Source organism: Vespula vulgaris, chromosome 3 (genome assembly GCF_905475345.1).
Source record: "Vespula vulgaris chromosome 3, iyVesVulg1.1, whole genome shotgun sequence".
Lineage (NCBI taxonomy): Eukaryota > Metazoa > Arthropoda > Insecta > Hymenoptera > Vespidae > Vespula > Vespula vulgaris.
This window is the reverse complement of record NC_066588.1, coordinates 9,821,611-9,842,781: the sequence shown is the minus strand read 5'-3', so window position 1 is coordinate 9,842,781 and position 21,171 is coordinate 9,821,611. Positions and strand designations below refer to the sequence as shown.

The 21,171-nt window shown below is 29.2% G+C and overlaps 4 protein-coding genes across 15 annotated transcripts; 2 read left to right on the top strand and 2 right to left on the bottom strand.

Annotated features, from left to right (window-relative positions):
- Positions 1 to 1,318: 1,318 nt before the first annotated feature.
- Positions 1,319 to 13,522, top strand: LOC127062361 (NPC intracellular cholesterol transporter 1). Of its 7 annotated transcripts, none has more exons than XM_050990404.1 (21): positions 1,319 to 1,712; positions 3,003 to 3,354; positions 3,478 to 3,770; positions 3,923 to 4,115; positions 4,884 to 5,015; positions 5,785 to 5,904; positions 6,020 to 6,237; positions 6,347 to 6,648; positions 6,757 to 6,954; positions 7,027 to 7,225; positions 7,306 to 7,603; positions 7,708 to 7,835; positions 7,906 to 8,163; positions 8,234 to 8,397; positions 8,465 to 8,577; positions 8,666 to 9,255; positions 9,372 to 9,560; positions 9,643 to 9,730; positions 9,980 to 10,071; positions 10,446 to 10,534; positions 11,215 to 11,356. In XM_050990404.1, exons 1-20 carry the CDS (start codon positions 1,587 to 1,589, stop codon positions 10,452 to 10,454), a joined length of 4,062 nt encoding a protein of 1,353 aa, XP_050846361.1. In that variant the 5' UTR covers positions 1,319 to 1,586; the 3' UTR covers positions 10,455 to 10,534; positions 11,215 to 11,356. The 7 variants fall into 7 exon arrangements, with proteins under 7 accessions (XP_050846361.1, XP_050846358.1, XP_050846359.1 ...); XM_050990401.1 differs by having other exon boundaries at positions 9,980 to 10,146; XM_050990402.1 differs by lacking the exon at positions 10,446 to 10,534 and having other exon boundaries at positions 9,980 to 10,146; positions 11,215 to 11,363.
- Positions 13,523 to 13,607: 85 nt separating this feature from the next.
- Positions 13,608 to 15,793, bottom strand: LOC127062382 (sarcoplasmic calcium-binding protein 1). 4 transcript variants are annotated; one of them, XM_050990444.1, is made up of 5 exons: positions 15,376 to 15,793; positions 14,203 to 14,369; positions 13,997 to 14,126; positions 13,817 to 13,920; positions 13,608 to 13,740 (listed from the first exon to the last, which is right to left on the bottom strand). In XM_050990444.1, exons 1-5 carry the CDS (start codon positions 15,425 to 15,427, stop codon positions 13,612 to 13,614), a joined length of 582 nt encoding a protein of 193 aa, XP_050846401.1. In that variant the 5' UTR covers positions 15,428 to 15,793; the 3' UTR covers positions 13,608 to 13,611. The 4 variants fall into 4 exon arrangements, with proteins under 4 accessions (XP_050846401.1, XP_050846403.1, XP_050846405.1 ...); XM_050990446.1 differs by having other exon boundaries at positions 14,203 to 14,313; positions 15,404 to 15,793; XM_050990448.1 differs by having other exon boundaries at positions 14,203 to 14,313; positions 15,376 to 15,792.
- A 142-nt stretch (positions 15,794 to 15,935) lies between these two features.
- LOC127062368 (chitin deacetylase 1) lies at positions 15,936 to 20,132 on the top strand. Of its 2 annotated transcripts, XM_050990417.1 has the most exons (11): positions 15,940 to 16,276; positions 16,863 to 17,015; positions 17,541 to 17,675; positions 17,768 to 17,872; positions 18,219 to 18,362; positions 18,438 to 18,620; positions 18,735 to 18,873; positions 18,939 to 19,060; positions 19,139 to 19,368; positions 19,444 to 19,614; positions 19,703 to 20,132. In XM_050990417.1, the coding sequence occupies exons 2-11, from the start codon at positions 16,958 to 16,960 to the stop codon at positions 19,979 to 19,981; spliced, it is 1,566 nt and encodes a 521-aa protein (XP_050846374.1). In that variant the 5' UTR covers positions 15,940 to 16,276; positions 16,863 to 16,957; the 3' UTR covers positions 19,982 to 20,132. The 2 variants fall into 2 exon arrangements, with proteins under 2 accessions (XP_050846375.1, XP_050846374.1); XM_050990418.1 differs by having other exon boundaries at positions 15,936 to 17,015; positions 19,139 to 19,362.
- On the bottom strand, positions 20,114 to 21,056 carry LOC127062383 (U6 snRNA-associated Sm-like protein LSm7). 2 transcript variants are annotated; one of them, XM_050990449.1, is made up of 4 exons: positions 20,930 to 21,028; positions 20,828 to 20,839; positions 20,585 to 20,768; positions 20,114 to 20,502 (listed from the first exon to the last, which is right to left on the bottom strand). In XM_050990449.1, exons 1-4 carry the CDS (start codon positions 20,933 to 20,935, stop codon positions 20,363 to 20,365), a joined length of 342 nt encoding a protein of 113 aa, XP_050846406.1. In that variant the 5' UTR covers positions 20,936 to 21,028; the 3' UTR covers positions 20,114 to 20,362. The 2 variants fall into 2 exon arrangements, with proteins under 2 accessions (XP_050846406.1, XP_050846407.1); XM_050990450.1 differs by lacking the exon at positions 20,828 to 20,839 and having other exon boundaries at positions 20,930 to 21,056.
- Between the last annotated feature and the right edge of the window lie 115 nt (positions 21,057 to 21,171).

Below are 21,171 nucleotides of genomic sequence, written 5' to 3'. Positions count from 1 at the left end.
AAAATCTATCTTAGTAAATATTCTTTCTCTTTAGATCTAATCGGCATGATTCTTAGATACATATTAAGGATATTTTGACATGATATTAATTAAAAAAGAATCTCTTTTTTTTTGTTCATAATGTGAAGCTTGTGTTGTCAATAAGTAGTAGAAGTTTTTGACCTTAATCCTTTAACCTTTTTCTGATTGACGGGAATACTTCCTCTTACAGATTAAAATATATTTTTAAGTTTTAGAATATATTTTTAGACCTAGTAAACTTCGTATCTAAACATTTCTTAGATTGATCTTGTTAAGTTGTCATCATGACGATTTTAAATCTGCAAGAAATCGTTCGGTTGGTTACTTGTTAATGCAAATGTATTATTACCTTACATTTATGTTCATATGCTTTATTTGTACACCTTGCCAAGAATATTTAATAATCTTTGTATTTTTGTGGAGGGTCTTTATCATAGATAACTAGGGAAGCCAACAATTTTTGATGTCTCGGCGTTGGCGCTACTGAATCGCAGTATGTAGACGCGCTTTTCACCAATTCCGTTCTCGAATAAGCGACGGAAACAAAGAAGATTTGTATATACATAAAAATGGAAAAAAAAGAGAAAAAAAAAGAAAAATAATTTCGTTCTTTTATCTCTCTTTTTTTAGTTCTTGTTCAAATGATCTTTTGGATTAAAGATTATTCTGAAAGTAACTGCTGCATAACTTTATATTTTAACCCTGGATAATTTAGTAATTATCAACTATTGTATGAACTATCGGAAATTTAACAGAATTTATAAAAAGTGAGTCGTTTCAAAATGATTGTTTGATAAAATCATTACACTCTTCTTTTGGATAGAAAAAAGATATTTATGTTTTCTTTTTATGAAATATGGAAATTTCTGTTCTTAGGAAATACTCTGTTATTAGGTTATATAATCCACAGTACATTGGACAGCATATAGTCATATAATTAATAATCATTGACCTATTATAAAAATTATAAAGCAAATGTACATCAGATTTAATAATATAGCATGGAATTTTACATCCTTTACAAACTAAGAATTTCTACATACGCGTTTACGATATAAAATACGTCAAATTTTATATGAAATTTTAAAAATACCAAAGAGGCTAATGATTATTTCGATCAAGAAACTGTATAAATGTAAAGACAAATAATTCTATACCCTGACGGAATGTAATTTGACTTTTAAATGTACAAAAAAATCGCGCTTTTATTATGCACATATTAACCAATGGCTGATAAGTATCAACCGAAGCTTTCCGAAGATAACCGAAGTCGACTGAATCAGATTTCGTGTATCAGAGAAACGCAACGAATGGCGTATTTCAGTTCAATCTCGACGTGTGACAAGCGGTGTATCGAACAGTATCGAGAGACTTTCGAGAAGTGATCGTTGCCGTCGACGAGAAAGATCGTGCAGATTGTAATAGGTTCTAAACTAATCGGAACGCATATGACTCGTGAGATTCTAGTGTCGATATAAAAAAAGGTGAAAAACGCCGCGTTCGTTACATCGTTCGAACGTGAAGCGTAGATTTTTTCTTGGTCAATAACAAAATTTGATAGAGCTATGATGACGAATCGGACTTCTTGTGCACAACTTCGAGGTCATCGTTTGACAGGCAGGCCGTCGTCGTCGATGTCACTTGGATCTACCTTTTTTATTCTGATATCCTTGTCCTGGTTCGCGTGCGTTGTAAGTACAACGAAATATTATTTTCATGTCGCGTTTAAGGCCGAAGTATTGTGAAGCTTGTGTATATGATAACAACCGTCTTATGTGTGCGTACGAATGTATATATACCACACCCAATCACAGTCCTTTTCGGATAGTATGCGTTGTGCGTGACGTCACCTCAGCCGATGTTCGAGAAAGCCTATTGACGACTTTCGATCGTTAGCAGGGGTTATTGGATTTAATTATGCCATGTTTTCTTGTTCCCTTAAAGAACAATGTTCCGAGGCATCGGGACTTCTATTGAGGTCAAAGCTTAATATGCTTATTAAGTATGATAAGATAAATGCAACTCATTGCTCTATTACAACATGTAATCACGTCATTTTATAAAAAAATAATTTATGTATGCATACTTCTTTTTTTATATTTAGACATAAAATGTATATATGCACTTGTTATGCGAAAATAATTGTTTCCACATAGAATAATAAAAGAAAATAAGATTTGCTTTGCGTGATGCGCAGATTTTCATTCGTCCAGAATAGCCGTTGACGTGATGTTTTCCGGATAGAGATGTTTACGGCTAGACGGCTATAATATACATTTTCGTTTTACATTAATATATTTTCGATCCTTCATACGAAAATATAATATGAATATCTGCGAAGTTATATCGCTTTAATGTTATCGTCTTAATGACTAATAGCTTAATAACATGTGATTATAAATTCCATTCCAGTAAAAGTGATACTAATAACTAATAACTAAGGAATGTGCATTATCTAGTTGACTCAATACTTTATTCGCGGAACTCTGTATTTATTCGTAGTTAAAAAATGATCAAATTCCAAATGTAGTAAAAAATTCTCTATTTTCATAGATTTATTGAATATTTATTTTTAAAAAGTCACAATTAATAATAACATCTTTTTCTTTCTATACATAAAATTTGTTATATAAAATTATATGGAATATAATATTGTAACAAAAGTTCTATCCAATTATTGATTATTGATTATTGATTATTGATTATTGATTATTGAGTAAGAGCTTTGACACCAAGAGTGCTCACTGCTTAGGAATGCAGAACATGAGCAAAACTAAAAAGCGTTAGTACGATACTCTTCCTCGAAATCTTTAACAGGTTTAATCTAAACCATTAACTATTAGTACATAATTAAAAAATGTTATTCATAAAATTCCTTTGTTAACGTTTTTATAGAAATAAGAACTAATGTTATATATGATATGTTATATTCAATAAGAATACATCTTAACAATTATTGATACCTCCTTACTTATAAACAGGTAAACAGTGCAGATACTGACCATTGTATCTGGTATGGGGAATGTTATAAAGACAGTTATACACATATCAAAAACTGCCATTATACTGGTCCTGCTAAGCCGTTAGATAAGGAAGGACAAAAACTGCTTGCTGAGCAGTGTCCACATTTAATAACTGATATAAACAAGGAAACAAATACTTGTTGTGACATAAAACAATTACAAACATTAAAAAAGAATATAAAACTTGCAGCAAACTTTTTGAAACGCTGTCCTAGCTGTTTAGATAACTTATCCAAACATTTTTGTGAATTTACCTGTAGCCCTAATCAAAGCAGTTTTATAAATGTTACAGAAATATTGAAAGATAAGGGTAATTATATTTTTTGTTTGCATATATTATTATCCAATGATGGAAATATAATATCTTTTTTACGATTGTAAAAAATTCAGTTTGACTATATTTGTGACATCTGTTATTTTTATTGATTTCCAGGTATTGAATATGTAAACCAAATAGATGTATATATATCTAACAAGTATTTAGATGGAACCTATAAATCTTGTAACAAAGTATCAGTTCCAAGCACAGGTCAACTTGCTTTAGATATTATGTGTGGAGAATGGGGTTCAAGCCGATGTTCTCCAACAAAATGGTTTCACTACATGGGTGATGCTTCGACAAATAGTTTTGTTCCCTTTCAAATTACATATATTAATACAAATAATCCTATTGGCCCATTTAAACCAATGAATCCAGAAATTACTCCATGTAACAAATCATTGAATGTAAGTAAAATATCCATGATTTTACATTTTGTATTTTTCACATTTTGATGATTTTATATAACACTAATGTATATTATAAAGTATATATTATATTAAGTTTAGTAATTAAAATATCTCCAAATATTATTCTATTTTGTTTGTTTATTTATAAGGAGCATACTCCAGCATGTAGTTGTGTGGATTGTGAAGATAGCTGTCCAGTTCCACAATCAATACCTTTACCTCCACAGCCATTCAGTCTTTTTGGTTATGATGGATATGAAGTTGTAATGATAATTATATTCATTTGTGGATCAGCTATTTTTATTTTATTGGAAGTCTGTTTCAGCAATCGACAAAAAATTGGTAAGAAGCAATAGTAATTTAATATTACAACAAATATTTAAAAAAGAACATTGCAAAATTTTATCTTAATACACATAGTGTGATCATAAAGTGCTATGCATTTTTTACTTTATTTATGCTATACTTTTTATGACATATATTTTGCTTGTTTTTTTTTTATATACACTTACACATTCATTTGTTTGATTCTATAGTGACTAATTTAATTTAACTTGTATTATTATTACTAAATTTTACTGACACATAGGAATCTAATAAACAAGTTTTTATTCTTCATGAAGAAAACTTGTAAATTAATATTATTGATTCTTGGTTCTTTGAATATTTAGTATTTTTTTCTGGTTATTGAATGTTTATTGTTGTTTTATAATCTAACTCTTTATATTTTGGTTGTGGTTTAATCTATCATTACTTTCAATTTTTCACATAAAATTATATATAAAATTTTAAATAATACATATACAGTTATGATGTTTTATTTCAAGATTATTCAGAGGTAATATGATTATTATCAGTTTTTTTTTATATGAAAATATTAGGTATTGTAGTGTACTTTGAATAATACTAAGATTTATTGTTTTAAATAATATTGAGTGTGAAATGGTATGTGATATATTTCTTGAATTTGTATAGAAATAACAATATATTTCATATAATAGGTGTGAATGTACTAATATTTGTTACATTACATACAAAATATATGAAAGTACTTTTGGAATAAAATACTTTCTGATTAGTTGTGTATGTATGGTGTGTGCGTATATATAGTTGCACGAGGGGAGGAAGTAGGAAGACAGGTTGGTAGGCGCCTGGCAGCTGGTTTACACCACCCAGGAGATGGTGCTCGTATTGCCCTTGCAGCTGATCAGGAAGACAGTCCACTACAATCTAAACGTTCCAGTAGGTTTCCTCAATTCTAAATCTTTCTGGATAATATGCTTCTTGTATTTCTTCTTTGTGTTTATTCATTTTGGCTTTGTTAGTTTTGTTTTTCATGCTTTATGCTTTGTGTGTGTGATTTCTTTTGTTACTTTTTTTTCGTTAACCATAAATAACTAATACAAATAATATACATCTATTAAGCAAATAAGATAGGTATCAAAAGAAAAAGTTATGTTCAAACAAGATGATTTATTTTAGTTGTAATTACATTTACTACGTTAATAATATTGCTAAACAAGCATTTACATTAAAATGTTCTAATTTTCCGTTCTTTTATTGTCGTAGTAAGGTTTCTTTTAAGTTATCACTTTTATATAATTTTTACTATTTATTATTGCAATTGTAGAAAATATGTTATTACTATTATATACAAATATCATGATATTGTTTTAATTTATATATATGTATATATATATATATATATAATACTTGCTATAATTAAATCTACGTTATTTATTATTTCTTTTTTTTTATAATTTTATACATTTAATAATTTACATTTGCAACATTTTTATGATATTCTAAGATTATTGTTTTGTATACTATCATTTGAATATTGTTACAGTTAAATAAGTGCTAACACTAGAGATACGTTCTAAATATGATATAATATTGCTTTTGTTTATGCTTAATGTTTAATTATTATTTTATGTGCATACAAAATTTGTTGTTTTTCACAGATTTATATGATCGGGAATTATTAGAGTTTCTACATTCATTTTTACAGGTGTCATATCGGCTGATGAATTACCTACTGGCTTTGAAGATACACAATCTACTTTTATTGAAAGATTAGGTGCAGGCACTGATAAATTATTACAAGAATTTTTCTGTTGGTGGGGTACAGGTAAATAAAAGTGGTAAAATAAACGTGATTTACGACTACATGATTATTGGCCTTTATGTTAATATAATTATATTAATAATTATATAATATAATTATAAATACTTCTTTATTTTAGTTTGTGCATCACGTCCATGGTTAATTCTTTTTCTTGGATTTCTTTTTATTGTTGGTTTGGGACATGGAATAAAGTATATGAATGTTACTACGGATCCAGTAGAATTATGGGCATCACCATATTCGCGCTCACGTATTGAGAGAGAATATTTTGATGAACATTTTGAACCATTTTATAGAACTGAACAAATTATTATAAGTACTTTGGGTTTACATAATGTGAGTAAATATTGCAATATTAGAATAATATTTATTTCATCTATCTACTTAATATTGTTAAATAACTAGATTAATATGATACTGAACTTTAATACTTACAATTTTTCAGATCGTACATAATACATCTAATGGTCCTATAACATTTGGACCCATATTTAATAAAACTGTTCTTAAATATGTTTATGAACTGCAAGAAAAAATTAAAAAAGTTTTGACTCCTAATAATTACACTTTAAGTGATATATGTTTTACACCTTTAAGAAATGCTTTTACTGATCAACCAACAGTAGAAGAATGTGCTATTCAAAGTGTTTGGGGTTATTGGCAAAATGATTTAGAAAAATTTGATACATCAACTCTTGAAGATAATTATACCGTAAATTACTTAGATCATTTTGTGATGTGCTCACAGTAAGTTATATATATATATATATATAAATCTGCTTTAAATAAATATGTTTAAAAAGAAATTATTTTAAAAATATTTTTAAAATTTTTGATAATGTATTTTCATTTCAGGAATGCATACAATCCTGATTGTCTTGCGCCATATGGCGGACCAGTTGATCCTGCTATCGCTGTAGGTGGCTTCCTTTCACCAGGACAAGACCTGTATAATGCATCGTATGAAAAAGCTACAGCTGTTATTCTTACTATTCTTGTAAACAACTATCATAACAAAACAAAATTACTGCCAGCTTTAGAATGGGAGAAAAGGTGATATTATTAAATACTTTATTATGAAATTATCACGAGTAATAAATAAATATTTAAAATGGTTTACTATAGTTTCATCGATCTTATGAAAAACGTGTCAGCGAAGATACCATCTTATATGGACATAGCATATACCTCTGAAAGATCGATTGAAGATGAACTAAATCGTGAATCCCAATCAGATATACTGACTATTCTTGTCTCTTATATTATTATGTTCGCATATATTGCAATCTCTCTTGGTCAAATCAGAACTTGTAGTCGGCTTTTAGTAAGTATTATGTTTAGTATATATGATCTGAGACATTTTTAATAAAATGCAATGTTATTTCAAACATTGATTTATTTCAGATCGATTCGAAAATTACTCTTGGTCTCGGAGGTGTCTTAATAGTTTTAGCATCTGTTATTTGTTCTGTTGGTTTATTTGGATTTGTAGGGATTCCAGCAACACTTATTATAATCGAAGTAATTCCGTTCCTTGTACTTGCCGTTGGAGTTGATAATATTTTTATTATGGTACAAACACATCAAAGAGAAAGTCGAAGACCAAATGAAACAGTTCCGGAACACATAGGTCGTATACTTGGTCAAATTGGGCCTAGTATGTTACTTACAAGTGTATCAGAAAGTTGTTGTTTTTTTCTAGGTATGCATTAGCTATATATATTTTATTTATAACATGAAAATATACAAAGTTTTAATCATATCATATCAATGTACACGTATATGGCATATTATTTTACTTTATAGGTGGATTATCTGATATGCCTGCTGTGAAAGCTTTTGCTCTTTATGCTGGTATGGCATTGCTGGTGGACTTTATTTTGCAAGTCACATGTTTTGTCAGTTTATTAGCTTTGGATACACTTAGACAAATGGTATGTATTATATTATATCCTAGAAATGCTTATTAAGGATAGTATTACATTAATATTTATATCGTTTTAGAATAATAGACTTGATGTATGTTGTTTCATCCATGGTTCAAAGAAAGATACGGGCGAAGAAGTGGTAGATGGAATTTTATATAAAATCTTTAAAGTGGCATATGTTCCTTTATTATTAAAAAAATGGGTTCGTACATCTGTAATAGTGGTTTTCTTTGGTTGGCTTTGTACCAGCATTGCAGTTGTACCACATATTGAAATTGGCCTAGATCAACAACTTTCTATGCCTGAGGATAGTTACGTACTGAAATACTTTAAAGTAAGTCAAATATTAAAATTATTTAATTACGAAGTGAAATGATTATAATTAATTTTTGATTTTTCTACAGTTTCTGAATCATTATTTGTCAATCGGACCACCAATGTATTTTGTTGTTAAAGATGGTTTGAACTATTCAGATACACGCCAGCAAAATTTAGTTTGTGGTGGTCAATATTGTAACAGTGATTCAATATCTACCCAAATATTTACTGCATCCAAACAATCAAACAGGTAACAAATTACACTCTGAATCTCAATAAAAAAAGATAAATAAATTAAATTTTATTTATTTCTATAGCACATACATAGCAAAACCTGCTTCATCTTGGCTAGATGATTATATCGATTGGTCTCAGCTAACTGGTTGCTGCAAATATTTCAATGCAAATAATTCTTTTTGTCCGCATACAGGTAAAGAGATAGTTTTATATATATTTATATTACTCCATTTATAATTTTCAAATAGAATGTCACTTCTTATTAATATAAAAATTTATAGATATGTCCAGTCATTGTTCTACATGCAATATAAGCGAAAATGCATATGGTAGACCAGTATCAATGGATTTCCAAAAATATATATCGTTCTTCTTAGAAGATAATCCAGATGATACGTGTGCTAAGGGTGGCCATGCTGCCTATGGGCATGCTGTAAATTATGTTAATGACCCAAATTCTGGTTTATCTACAGTAGGAGCATCCTATTTTATGGCCTATCACACAATTTTGAAGACATCTGCAGATTATTATGAATCAATGAGAGCAGCACGACTAATTTCAGCAAATATAACAGATATGATTAATGAACATCTTACACATCTGGGAGAAAATAGAAGTGTAGAAGTTTTTCCCTACAGTATCTTTTACGTATTTTATGAACAGTATTTAACTATGTGGCCTGATACACTGAAAAGTCTTGGCATTTCTTTACTTGCCATTTTTGTTGTGACATTCTTACTGATGGGCTTAGATATCTTCTCTTCATTGGTCGTTTTGATAACAATCACAATGATTGTGGTCAATATTGGAGGGTTAATGTATTGGTGGCATATTACATTAAATGCTGTATCACTAGTAAATCTTGTAATGGTACGTGTATTTTATAAATATTAAGGTTAAATAGAATTATTATTATATAATTATATATATATATAGGATATGTATAAATGTATTTAATAACGATTAAAATGTTTATCATTTTCCAGGCTGTAGGAATAGCTGTAGAATTTTGTAGTCATTTAGTGCATTCATTTTCCGTGTCTGTTAAAACAACTCGAATTGATAGAGTGGCCGACGCTTTAACAAATATGGGAAGTTCCATATTTAGCGGTATAACACTTACCAAATTTGGTGGTATCATAGTACTTGGTTTTGCTAAAAGTCAAATATTCCAGGTAATTTATTTAGTATACTGTTGGGTATATAAATTAAATACGAGATCATTATTTATAATAAAAAAAAAAAATATATTTACAGGTATTTTACTTTAGAATGTACTTGGGAATTGTCTTGTTTGGCGCTGCACATGGTTTAATATTCTTACCAGTGTTACTTAGTTATATTGGTAAGACAATTATAATATTAAGAATAATGATAACATAAGAAAATTAGATTTTTATAATATAAATAAGAATATTAATTGTACAATTAATGGCTCTGCTTAACTTGATATTCGTAAAAAAAAAAAAAAAAAAAAAACAAGTATTGTTTTCATTCCATAATTTATTTTTTAACTATGTAAATGTATGTTAAGTGTACATTATATAACATATAAAATAAAGTGAGCTAGTATCATAGCTCCTGGTCATTTTAGGCTCACCCATGAATAAAGAGAAGCTGGCCAATCACAAGAGAGCAATACAGGGAAATTTGGACAGTGTGCAAGAGACCTCTTTAAATCATTGCGTAAGCAAACTCAATTCTCCTCCCACACCCACCACAACTACACCTACTTTCAGAGTGCTTGAATATGAAAGATAGGTATGCAGGAGATTAAATATCTATCTAGAAAACTATTATTCAAATATAAAAGTATTATTTCCAAATAAAAGTAAAAAGATAAATTATTGTGATCACAAAAAACTTTATTGGTTTGTACTATATTTGCTTGTATGTAAAGGTATTTGTGGTTGTCTATAACATTTTCAAACTTCTTTCTCCTCTATCTTTCATGCTAACACTTAACACTACATTCTTTTTTTATTATTATTTTTAATTAAAGAATTTCTTTATTTTCCTTTTTAGCTTTTTTGTATTTACTTTTAATTTTTATTTTCTAGGTATATTAGGTAACGAGCTTTTATTCGGGATAGAAATAGAAATCAAATCGAGAATTGTATTCTTTGCAAGAATATATGGTTTTTTAGTCGTATGTACTATTTACTATCACATGTTTAATTCAGAATTTTATCCATATCACCATATTCATAAATTATACATTGCCTTTTCATTATTATAACAAATAAAACAATTCTCTATTTTTTTTATTCAGGAAATTATTACAACTTTAATTAAATTAAACAATTACAATTGTAATCATTTGTATATATGTGGAAAAGTAGACATTCAAAATATTCTTTGCAATTAAATGAAATAACTATTTAAAAATATTGTAATATTTTGTATTTACTGTTATATATGCAAGATCAAATGTTTTATGGAATTATATTGTTCTTATTTATTAACTTCAAGTTGTTTTCACAGTAATGAGTGTGGGAAGAAATGTGTGTCAATTACTGGTATATTCGAATTATGTTTTTATCAATATTAATGTTACATGTTAAATATGTTTACAGTTTACATTTAATTGATCAGTTTCATTAAGCTCTTGTGATTTGTTAGCAAAATAGAAAACATATGAATGAAATTACCAAAATATTTTTATTATGAATAGGTTTGGTAATTTGACATTCGAAGTTATAACATTTTATTTTTGTGTTGTTACTATTGTTTTTTTTTTTTTTAAGAAATACATCTATGTGTATTAGAGTATAATTTACACTTGTTTTTTGTTGTTCATTGATAATATTATTAATTATATAATTTTAGGCGTGATGTCACGCCGAGGGGCCAGGACAATCCACCACTGCTCCAACAGGTCTAAACATAATTCTAGGAATCAGAGGTGTCACAACGTCAACTCTCCTCTTCTCCAAGACGATATCTATCAACAACCAAGCACTTCCTACTCCAGTGTGAATGACATCGATGCGATAAATCATCAAGTGGCGTTTTAGCGTTAAATCATCATTGTCAATCAAATTAATGCAATTTTTATATGTCTAGTAACTGAAACAAAAGAAAAGCAACAAGGATGTTTGTTTTCTTGTTAGCAAATGAGTTATTTTTTCTTAAACAGGTAGTAAGATATTTGTGTAAGTATCGTCTTTAAATTAGATTTACATACTAATTTTTTTTATATATATTATCTTTTCCGTGAAAGCTAAGTTTTATAAATGCGGCGAATACAAGCAAAGAACGTCAATAGTGATTATTTGTAGCATCGAAATTGATGATTTATTGCAATTTATTATATTAGCATTTCGTATTTCTAAAAAGAGAAAGAAATTCAAATTTACGTATTTAGATTTCTTTTGTCTTTAAATTATTTATTTTCTGCAAGATTTTATAATTTCTTTATTTTATTAAACTTATAAGTAAATTTCCTATTAGGATAAATTCATTAGTCAATACTGACATAATTCAGTTAGCAAATGACCTCTTCTTAAAGATTCCATTTTTAGTGGAATCTAGTCCTTTATTGTCGGGCATACATGATTTACATGCATTTGTATTAATTTTATTATTATTGTTTATTTAAAGCATTTGCATTTCTTATAAATTATGAGGCAGATCATATATCCTGATACTGATATAATTTATATCATTCGGAATATGCCTAAATTTTTAATAAATTAGATTTTGATAACATATAATTAAATGGTTATTGATAATATATAATTATATTTTCAAATATATGCAAGTCATATTAATACATATTATGTTAATGCCTGAATTATTATGTTATATTCAAATGATGTGGAACATTAATAATGTCCGCATCATTTTGTCCAAATGAATGTTGCCGTCCGTAATTGAAATTATTGGAAGATCAATATAAATTATGAAGCAGTTTTTAAATAAATAAAATTATGAAAACGTGGTTCTTTTAAAGGAGCATGAAATTATCGACGTATATATTTTTATTCAGTTGTATTAATAAATTGATTGTATCCGTATCAGCATATGGAAATCTGTCAAACATTTAATTCTTTTGCAAACGAAAGCATTATTGATTATACGAATAATAATATTTTTAATTTGCAAGAGTATTTTGCATCGGATATAATGTTAAGAGTAAATAAAGTTATTATTCTAATAGTAAATAAACGATTAAGTAGTTTTTAGAAAATTTAGGCAACAGAATTATAATACATAATTGGAGAAATGGTCAAAAAGGGATATATCATGACTGCGCATATATAACGTATACGACTTGGAATAATTATGTTATTATATTTTTTTTACAGTCGATGTTACTTATTTACTGTAAACCGTATATCCGATCTACTTAAAATTTTTATAATAGCTTTCATCGATAATATGTAATATGTACCATTTCAGTAATGTGATTGTTGGTATTAACGTGTACGTTTTTTAGTAAGTAAATTTAATTACTCACTTTATAAATATTGCTTTTTTGCGATATGTAGTATGACTTATTGCAGTATTGTTTGGTTGTAAATGAAAAATTGACGTGTGAATAGTTAATCTTACACGAGTATATTACACGGTGTTTGTGATGCTTTTTCCTTCAGAATTTGTAACTTTTCACAAAGTTAAGTATATAAATTTTATACGAAATATAACTTTTATACTAATTACAAACAGTAAATAGACTTGTTACAAACTCAATAGGTAAAATTGTTAGTCGATATGTTTAAAAATATTACTAGGATATACAACATGCAGATGAACGCTCTAAAAGAGGACGGGGTATTATTATCTGTCTTTGAAATTTGTAAATCTTGTTGACTCTCTTGCTAGGTGCGTAAATTCAATATTCGATGTAAAATATACATTCGATGTATGAATGATATTATGCAAATCCAATATAAATGTTTGTCGGCTGATAACGTATGAGAAATAATACATTTGGATACGCTTAACGATGTATATCCCTTCTAAGAGATCGCATATCATTGATGGTTTTGAGATTAATCTGCAGTACGTGAAATAAAGTGGATAGGCATCAAATTAATCCGTCGTAATGAACAGCGTGTTGAGGGTACCAAAGTTAACGGAGAGAGAATTGTGTTGTTAACACATATTAAGAATAAATTCTCTCCTGTTTGTATCATGTGTTATAATTATTTTTTCCCATATTTCAATTAAATACGTTGTCTTTTGTACACGTACAAGAAGGTATAATTTTGCAATAATTTGTTAACATAATTCGTGTAAAGGACCAAATAGATGCACCGCTGGACAGTTGTCGTCGGGATTGCCCAAGAATTGTGCATATAACTCTTGATATCGTGATAAAGTTAAACCGCCGCGTCTTCTATCATCGTCCTATCGACACATGATTTTTAAGTAATGCCTATTATTGTTATTTAAAAAAACATAAGAAAATAAAGTTGAAACTTACGTTGAGAAGATTTTGATAAGCTTCGTCGAGAATATTTACGTTATCCACAGCTATTCTAGTAACACAATTGTACCGAAATTCATCAGCAGCAATGACACCATCGTCTAAAAAGAAAAGCATCATTTAAACGTTCAAATAGTAAGTTAAAAATAGATACTACTCGCATACACATAAACGTACCATTTAAATCAACTATCTTGAAATGACTATCTATAAACATTTTCATTGCTTGTGGAAAATCTCTATAATCTTTACCGACGCAACTTCTTTGTACGGCTTCCTTGAATTCCTCGATTGTCACTATATCGTCCTAAAAGCAAATCGTTAATGGAATATTAATTAGATCCGAACTTTTTAAGTTCAGTATTTGTTCATTATTTATTTACCTTATTAAAATCTGCTAATTCTGCAATCTCTTCCCATAGAGAGAGCATTATATGAAGATTTTCTTGATATCTATTATAATTGAATTCTCCTTTTCCTTCGATCAGCGTCATCTTTAATGCCATACATTCAAAATCGTGTTTTTCAAGTATACCATTATTATCGATATCTAAATGACATGATTGTCTATATTATTATAAATGTTATAAAATTAGATATTTTTTTAAATGTAGAATTTCATAAAGTTAAATTGTGTGTGTGTGTGTGTGTGCGTGCGTGTACATATGCCAAGTTAGTTAACAAATCAATCAAATCGTGCCAATTCGTTTTATAGCACATTTTTGCTATTTCATTGGCAATTTTTCAAATTTATACATTTTGGCAAAATACTGTAGAGCGTCACTAAACGCATGCTTCGATCCTTATAACTGTAGATCGTGTGTAAAAAATACAAAAAGTGATACGCACGTAGATATTTTTATAAAATAAAAGAAATATCGATAATATCGTTTTACTCGTAATATATCCGTAATATATCTCGTTTTATCGAATTTCTCGTTCGCTATGGACGTTCATCGTTCATAAATAGAAGATGCAGAATGTTATATGTACAGAGATAACGAAGAGCAAATTGCACGGTTATGTCATAAAACAAAGTTTAGCATCGATTTAGATCTGGCATGAACGAAACGCGGACATTGATACGACATTATGGTACACTTTAATTTCTTTTCTTTTCTTTTTTTTTCATATTAAAATACAATCGCAAAATCTCAACAACACCCTCCGGATATTATAGGTTTTTAACGATGTTAGTAACAAAATAAAAATACGAGTTCGGGCTTGATGAAATAATACCTATATATATATTATTTTATTATTCTTATGCAAATTCAAAAACACACCAGGTCCAACATTCCTTCGTTTTTTTTTTTATCATACGATCGAAGTTCAATGTTAGTCGAACATAAGTTAAACAAGAAAAAATTGTCAGATCGCGAATGTTATATATAGTATATATGTATATATCAGTCAAAAATAAATAGGAAGTGAATATTCGAGCTGTCTGAACGTGGTATCCACGTGGTTACAAGCACGGATACTAAAGAGTCTGATTTTTTTTTTCACACGCATGCTCCTGCTCTCCGGAAAGGGCAACAGCGGCGTGTACTAACCATACAGAAATCTCACAATAAAACTAACGCGATTGTCCCAGCTGTAAGCCATCCTCCTTTACGGCGATCGCAAAGCGATACGTGCGCACTACTTGCACACACTCGCTCTCTTCGCTTTTATAAAGTTCCTATTTTCTTCCGCTTCTTTCTCTCTCGCTCCCTTTCTCTTTTTTCTCTTTCTTTCCTTTTCTTTTTTCCCTTTCTTGTTTTATTTTAACTCTTCCTCTTCCTCTCTTTCGCTTCTATTTAAGAGAATAGTCAAAAGATAAATCCTCTCGGTAACGGTTTCTCTCTTTTCTTTCACGGGACCACTTGTCTCTTTGGAGACAGAAAGAGAGGAAACAAAGAAGGAAAACAGAAGTCTCAAACGGAGAAAGTCGCTCGAGAGGATGGTGCTTTGCACTGAACTCGAGTCGACTGTCTGGACTGTTGAGTCTAAGTTTAGATTTCTCTTCTTCCGAGGGAAGAACGTTGTTAGTGATGATGGTGGTGGTGGTGGTGGTGGTGGTGGTAATGCTAGTGGTGGTGGTTGTGGCCGTTCTGATGTTACGCTTGCTAAAAGATGGAGAGGGGAATGATAGAAAAGTTAACCAGGTGGTAACGATCAGTGTCACAGGCATCACAGAAATTGCATTTCATTTTAACGTTATTTCTATCGTAATGTTCGACTATTAATTCGATTAAATTACAATAAATGTCATCTGTTAGTTCTCCCGAATTCATATACGCCTCGTTTATTATTTGGCAATTTCAACATTGTTGCGAGGCAACCTAGGCCCGAAGAGAAGTCTAAATATCGCACGTTGCTCTTCCGTGATTGTTTCTAATTTCAACGGAGGTCGCGTTTGAAACAACAGCGAGTTAGCTCCGCCGATTACCCAGATTCGTTTTTATATAACACGTAAAGTGTATTTTTTTCTTAAGGCATTACCAACAATTTTTCAGATTTTCCATATTAAATTGTAAATTCTTCCTCGTTGTTCTTCGTCGATTAACTCTACACTTTGTTTATTTTCGTTTTGCAAACGTAATCAATTTAATGTAGTTTCATTATTAGCAAAGATCACTAATTTTATCTCTTGCAAGCTTAATAGCCATGTACTTATTGTTTATATCTGAGAACGATAAACAAAGGAGTTAGGAACAGGTGTAGGTGATTTATTGTAAAATACCAATTTTCCGCGCTTGCATCATCTCTAGTTGGCTCGTTGAACAGATATAGATTTCCGGCGTCGAAATAGAAATAGAAAATAGGAAATTTAAAGCTCTCACAATATTTATTAATGCATCTTATGCGTATTCGATGTAATTAAAGAAATATCGCACGTCGATACCATTAATTAAAATACATTTTTATATCCTCATTTCTACGTCTTATATATTCAATCATCGAATTCGATATCGTGTTGATCGATTTAATAATTTTTAAATAAATGTACAAATAAGACAGAAAAAAGGGAAAAAAATATAAGAAAGATTCTTAGTAGATGGCCGATCGAATAATCGTCATATAAGGCATCACTAAAGTGAGAGGTGTTAGTTCGAAAGTACGAGCTCTCGTAGGAAGATCGTTGCACGCCGAATGATCGGCATGAGATCGAGGTTTCATTCGTTGATCATTGCTCTGTTTGGCTTTTCCGGTGAGTAAAATAATTTTGGATTCGTGTCGCGTCAATAGCCGACTAAAGAAGAATTTGTATCAATTTAATTATTAATTTTTATCTTCCGATCGTACTTGTCCCATGATATTTAGTCGATTTGTCTTATTAGATAAACAATTTCTCGTGTCGTAGCATTGGCATATCACATTGTAATTGATATATACAAAATGAATTATATCATTTCGAAAGTGGTTTCCACATAAATTCAACACGGAAGAAGGTCGATCGATCAATAAAATAAAACTAATTAGAACAAACAGTTGCTATAAGTTAAAATACGCTTGACGATCTAAAGAAAGGTACGGTGCGTTCTTTGCCGTGGGCAAAAGTCCATTGACACGTTAACCTACTACCGTGATCGATCCAAGAAACGGAGATCACTTGTGAATGAATTCTTATAAATGAATTTTCGACATTGATTACGGAGAATCTTATTTGTTTTTAGCATTCAGTGAAAGTCGTTATATTTCATTGAATTTCTCTGTGATATATTTCATTTTTCAGCCATTGCGGTAAAGGCAACGGAAAGGATAGAAAATGCGCCTTGCATCGATAACGATAAATTTTATCGAAATCCAAATACACCTGCGTATAATGTTTGGTCGCCTTCCGAATGTGCCAAATATTATTTGTGTTTAGGTAATTTGATAGTTTCTTATTGTTATGTTCTAATGTTTTCCTTTTTCTTTTATACAAATTTATTATTAATTTTTATTTTAATTTATTTACAGATAATGAAGTATTCGAATTTAAATGCTCGCAGGGATTACTTTTTGACGTGACTCGACAAATATGTGACTACAAAGTGAACGTCGATAATTGTGATGTAACTTTAGGTATATTTCTTATTAAATTTCAATATGTGTTTTGTTTTCTACTTGCGTTGTAATTTAGTTAAAACTAGGTATTTAAAACTAGCTTTTTAAAACGAGGTATTTAGTAAATATATATTTTTTTTTGCACACTTTCTATTTAATCGATTACTTTATTATTTATTGTTATAGACGATTAGCCAGCAATATAATTGTATTATAAAAAAGCAAATTATTTTATCGTTTATCGGTATAATCAATTTATTATAATTTTTATTTAAAATGATATTTATCAATTTTTATTTATGATATTTTTCAATGCTAAATCTGTTTTAAATATATTTATTGAAATTTGGAGTGTACTTTATAGAGCCACGATCGCCAAAACCTTTACTCCAGAATGGTAAATGCGATGAAAAAAGTTTAGCTTGCGGTGATGGTACGTGTCTTCCAGCTTTATATTTTTGTGACGGAAGTATTGACTGTCCCGATGGATCAGACGAAAGTTGGTGCGGTGAGTTGAAGTAATGATCATAAATAAATTTATGTTTATAATATAATTTTATCACTTAAATTATATTAATCGTAGATATGCGAAATGATCCAAGAGCTGCTTCTATATGCGATGAAAAAAAATGTCAATTGCCAGATTGTTGGTGTTCAAAAGATGGTACACGCATACCGGGAAATTTATCAATTACAGCTATTCCACAAATGATAACCATTACTTTCAGTGATGCTATCAATGCAGAAAATTTTGATCTTTTTGCAAGTAAGTTTGATTATATTTTTTATCAAATATATATTTTCTATAAATATATATTTGATATATATTTATATATGTATAAAGTATATATTAACATTAACAAATTATTTATCATTTTAGAAATATTTTCAAATGATAAGAAGAATCCAAATGGTTGTTCTATTCGTGGAACTTTTTATGTCAGTCACCAATTTACTAATTATAGAGATGTTCAGTATTTGTGGAACAAAGGTCATGAAATTGCAGTCCATTCGATTACGTAAATACTTTGTTTTTTAAAAATAATACTTGTTAGATTCTGTCACAAAATTTTATATTTCATAGTCATCGTGGACCAGAAGAATGGTGGTCGCGAAATGCAACCGTTGAAGATTGGTTTGATGAAATGGTCGGTATTGCAAATATTATTAACAAATATGCTGCTGTAAGGATAGAGGATATTAAAGGTCTGTCGTATGTTTTATACGGATAGAGCACAAGTGAAAGTAAAATCCCAATTTTCATATTTTTGGAATTCGTTCCAGGATTAAGGGCACCTTTTTTGCAAGTGGGTTGGAATCGTCAATTTTTAATGATGTTGGAATTCGGATTTGTGTATGATTCATCCATAGTAGTACCATTTTCAAATACGCCAGTATGGCCTTACACTCTTGATTATAAAATACCACATGCATGTGTAGGATCAAATCAACTCTGTCCCACACGTGTCTATCCTGGCATATGGGAACTTCCATTAAACCAATTTATAGTAGGTGTAAGTAATCATTACAAATTGGAAAATTTTAAAGAATCACTGATTAAATAATAAACACACACATTTATACATTAGGAATACACTTGTGCAACTATGGATTCTTGCCCATCTAATTTATCAGGTGAAGATGTTTATGAAATGTTAATGTTAAATTTTAAAAGACATTACCTCAGCAATCGTGCGCCTATGGGTCTTCATTTTCATACATCATGGTTCCAAACTTCAACATATTTTCATGCTTTTAATGTAAGATACTTTTCAAGTTTTATTGTATGCCTTCATAAATTCTATATATTAAATATATACTCATTGATATTGTTATATGCATATTTAGAAATTTTTGGAAGATGTACTTCGACTACCTGACGTGTATTTTGTAACAAGTCATCAAATTATAAAATGGATGCGTTCTCCGACATCCATAGATCAACTTCACAAATTTGAATCATGGCAATGCAAAGAACATCAATTTGAAAAATTTGAAATTGTATGCGATGTACCTACAACTTGTTCACTTCCTAGTAAAATATTGAAGTCTTACAGAGATTTATACACTTGTTTTGAATGTCCGAAAGAGTATCCATGGTTAAGAAATGAATTTGGACAAGATTAAACATATTAGAATGTGTAATACATATATTCTCAGACATATCTTAGGAAGTTGCTGTTTAATATAGTTGCACTATGCTATATTTGATATAAACATAAGACTGTTATTTATTTAAAAGGTAAACTATAAAAGATATGCTTTAATAAAAAGATTACTTTTTATATTTTTTACATAAAATAGTTTTGTATACAATGAAAAACAAAAAATATTTCTTTTCTTACCAAATCTATATTAAATATTATTGTTGTTGAATAATAAAACATACTTCTGTTTTAGGAAATTATATAAATTGCTTTATATATATATATATATGTATATATGTATATATATGTATATATATACACATATAGACACCATATATATATATATATATAAACTAATTATTTAACCTTCCTGTTGTATAAATGGATTTTGTATAGATTCCATGCCATCGACTGGACAAATAAGTACCACTGAAGTTCCTCTACAGACTGTTAAACCCAACATACGTGTGTCTTGGTTTAATTTGTAAGGATCATCAGGATCTATTCGATAAATTAAAAGGAATTTGTTATTTTTTAACTTATATCATAAAGAAATACTTAACATTTTTAATATGATACTCACCCCTGAGATATTCAGTAGTATTGTCAAGTACTAAGTTTAAAAGAGGATCATAACCTTTCAAAATACCTGCTGCCTCCCTTCCTCCAGCGAATTTGACTCGGATATTTTTTTCAAGATATTTAGATAAATCAAGAATACTTTCTTTCCTTTTCTTCTCTTTATGATCTCCATGCGCGTTTTGTTGCTGCAAAAACGTATTTTGAAAATACCGGAAAATATAAGGTTATATTATAATAATTTTACCTGTTTAGTCGTCTGAAAGAAGATAGTGAAGATACATTATAAATTAAAATATTTGCATTATCTTTAAAAGTTTTAAAAAGAATTATATTCTTATAAACTTACCGACATTTTCGGAATAAATTAAAGTAAACGAAAGAGCATAGGAATTATTTCTTTACCGCCTAGATTTTACCGAAGCGACAATATGTTACAAGCCCTCTCATTGGTCTCCACATTGCAAATTCAAGAATTGAAATAAAAGTTATCGCACTTATTGTTAGTCGTATTAAAATTTTTAACAATGCTAAAATATATTTTGTAAAGTAACATATGATATAAGTGATTTTAAATATTGTTATTATTTT

Coding starts and splice junctions, on each gene's coding strand:
- LOC127062368 (XM_050990417.1), top strand. CDS start 16,958: ATGATCGGCATGAGATCGAGGTTTCATTCGTTGATCATTGCTCTGTTT. Junction 18,621..18,734: donor AAATTTTGATCTTTTTGCAA/GTAAGTTTGATT, acceptor TTATCATTTTAG/AAATATTTTCAAATGATAAG. Junction 19,615..19,702: donor CATATTTTCATGCTTTTAAT/GTAAGATACTTT, acceptor ATGCATATTTAG/AAATTTTTGGAAGATGTACT.
- LOC127062382 (XM_050990444.1), bottom strand. CDS start 15,427: ATGGCTTACAGCTGGGACAATCGCGTTAGTTTTATTGTGAGATTTCTG. Junction 14,370..15,375: donor TATTGTGAGATTTCTGTATG/GTTAGTACACGC, acceptor CATGTCATTTAG/ATATCGATAATAATGGTATA. Junction 13,921..13,996: donor CAAGATAGTTGATTTAAATG/GTACGTTTATGT, acceptor TTTTCTTTTTAG/ACGATGGTGTCATTGCTGCT.
- LOC127062361 (XM_050990400.1), top strand. CDS start 1,587: ATGATGACGAATCGGACTTCTTGTGCACAACTTCGAGGTCATCGTTTG. Junction 1,713..3,002: donor TGTCCTGGTTCGCGTGCGTT/GTAAGTACAACG, acceptor ACTTATAAACAG/GTAAACAGTGCAGATACTGA. Junction 7,836..7,905: donor TGGATACACTTAGACAAATG/GTATGTATTATA, acceptor ATATCGTTTTAG/AATAATAGACTTGATGTATG.
- LOC127062383 (XM_050990449.1), bottom strand. Junction 20,503..20,584: donor TACTACTGAATATCTCAGGG/GTGAGTATCATA, acceptor TTTATCGAATAG/ATCCTGATGATCCTTACAAA.